Source organism: Penaeus monodon, chromosome 28 (assembly GCF_015228065.2).
Source record: "Penaeus monodon isolate SGIC_2016 chromosome 28, NSTDA_Pmon_1, whole genome shotgun sequence".
Lineage (NCBI taxonomy): Eukaryota > Metazoa > Arthropoda > Malacostraca > Decapoda > Penaeidae > Penaeus > Penaeus monodon.
This window is the reverse complement of record NC_051413.1, coordinates 28,781,839-28,783,533: the sequence shown is the minus strand read 5'-3', so window position 1 is coordinate 28,783,533 and position 1,695 is coordinate 28,781,839. Positions and strand designations below refer to the sequence as shown.

At 38.7% G+C, this 1,695-nt stretch overlaps 2 protein-coding genes across 2 annotated transcripts in view; one reads left to right on the top strand and one right to left on the bottom strand.

The window, feature by feature from the left end:
- LOC119591475 (4-hydroxybutyrate coenzyme A transferase-like) overlaps positions 1-369 on the bottom strand; it is an 11,025-nt gene extending 10,656 nt beyond the window's left edge. The window contains exon 1 of the mRNA XM_037940216.1: positions 13-369. Within this exon, the coding sequence (XP_037796144.1) occupies positions 13-184 (172 nt within the window). The 5' untranslated portion in view covers positions 185-369. The remainder of the gene's footprint in view (positions 1-12) is intronic.
- Positions 370-1,234: 865 nt separating this feature from the next.
- The window catches only part of LOC119591474 (methyltransferase-like protein 25), an 11,825-nt gene continuing 11,364 nt past the window's right edge, over positions 1,235-1,695 (top strand). The window contains exon 1 of the mRNA XM_037940214.1: positions 1,235-1,317. The gene's annotated coding sequence lies outside the window, so the exon portion shown is untranslated. The remainder of the gene's footprint in view (positions 1,318-1,695) is intronic.

Genomic DNA, 1,695 nt, shown 5'->3' with positions numbered 1-1,695 from the left:
ACATAGACTGACCTGATTTAATGACTGACACTGCCTCTTGTGCTGTCTGCCATACAGGCTGCCGTTTGAGGGGGTGGAAAGGCTCGTGAGAATAGGTATAGTAGTTCTTTACATTCCTCGAAGGCCTGGCAGAGGACGTCTGCCTTAGGACGCAATTCAGGAAGTTCCTCCACGGCGCCGCCATGTTTATTCGCGAAGATGGTAAAACGAGATCACGAAAAACAGCCGGAACTCGGAGAAGAGAGAAGGTGAACGTCGGTGGCCAGTCCGAAGCCAAGCGAACGAAGAACGCGCGTCCACCTCCGCCTTCGTCGCGAATGCCACTGCCAGCCGGTCGGTCGATCGCCGGTCGGAAGTGCCAGAGGTAAGAGGTAAGTCTGGCAGTGCCACTTCACAGCAGACGGTCTGGAGTACACTTGGAGGCAAAACGTAGGGAGGAAAGGTCAGTCGTTAATAAATGCTGTGCGTGATAATTCGTAATCATCATCTATTGTTAGGGAATGTCATTAGCGCTTATTACTTCAAGGACGAAGTTCTGATAGAAAAAAGGGGGTTGGGTTGGATATTACATCAGTGTGATGTCACTGATGTCACGGCACTTTACACAAGTTGATTTATCGTTCCCGAATTTCGTTCTGTCCGCTGGATCGAGCGGCATAGCTTCAAAACTTCTATTTAACCGGTAAACTTTAACAATGATAAAAGTCTTTAGTATCATTGAATATTCCGTTTGTAGATATCAAATTCACGTGGGTGATGCATATTATTGTGCTATGTGTTCTTGCGTGTTACGAAGTGATGACTGTAATTTATCAGTGGTATCGAGGCATTTGTCATTCGGACCACAATACTCACGTGTACTTAAGGTGACTAATATGCAATAGGAAGTATTAGAAATGTGATGTATATTTACTTTCATCTTTTATCAGATATCGTGATGCGCAGATATTTCGCAAGTGAGTCTATATAGCCATATACGAACGGTATTTGCAAGAGTGCATATTCATATTCAGTGTCAGCGGAAAAAATAGAATTCATTAGATTATTTTTCAAAAAATTTTGGTAGATGTATATTTTATCTCATTATTTGATTTTAAGGGTAAGCGTAACACTCATTTACTGGTAAAAATGTTACCTACTCTTTCCAAACATAATCAAACACAATAAAAGAACAATAACTGAATTTAAAGGAAAGAGGGCCTAAGCCGCAAGTTAAGGGAAAGAGGGCCAAAGTCGCAACACGTGATTCTCATGCGATATAACAAGCATTGGTCTTCTGCTACATATAAGGGATTGCTGGTTACTATTATCTGCCAGGTATTTTATATTTAACAGAGTAGGATTTATGTTTTCTGTTGATATAAAGGCCTTAGTTTGAGTAGATATGATTTTGTGTATCAGGTTATCATGAATTTGTATACAATATGATTCATAGTTTTGTAAAATGTGGGAAAATATGTTTATATTTTTCTTGTCTTTTATGAGTCTGGTAACTTTTATTGCCATAATACAGAGAGCATTTTTTTTTATTATGTAGTTTATAGTGTATTTTGGATTACTATAACCACGTTTACATCTATTGTCTAGTTTTTGGTTACACAGATAGATAAATTTTTGGAACATATTCATTATTTTCAAGACTTTTTATGATTCATTTAAGGAAAATTGGTTGTGAAAAAGGGGAATCTATGTTTC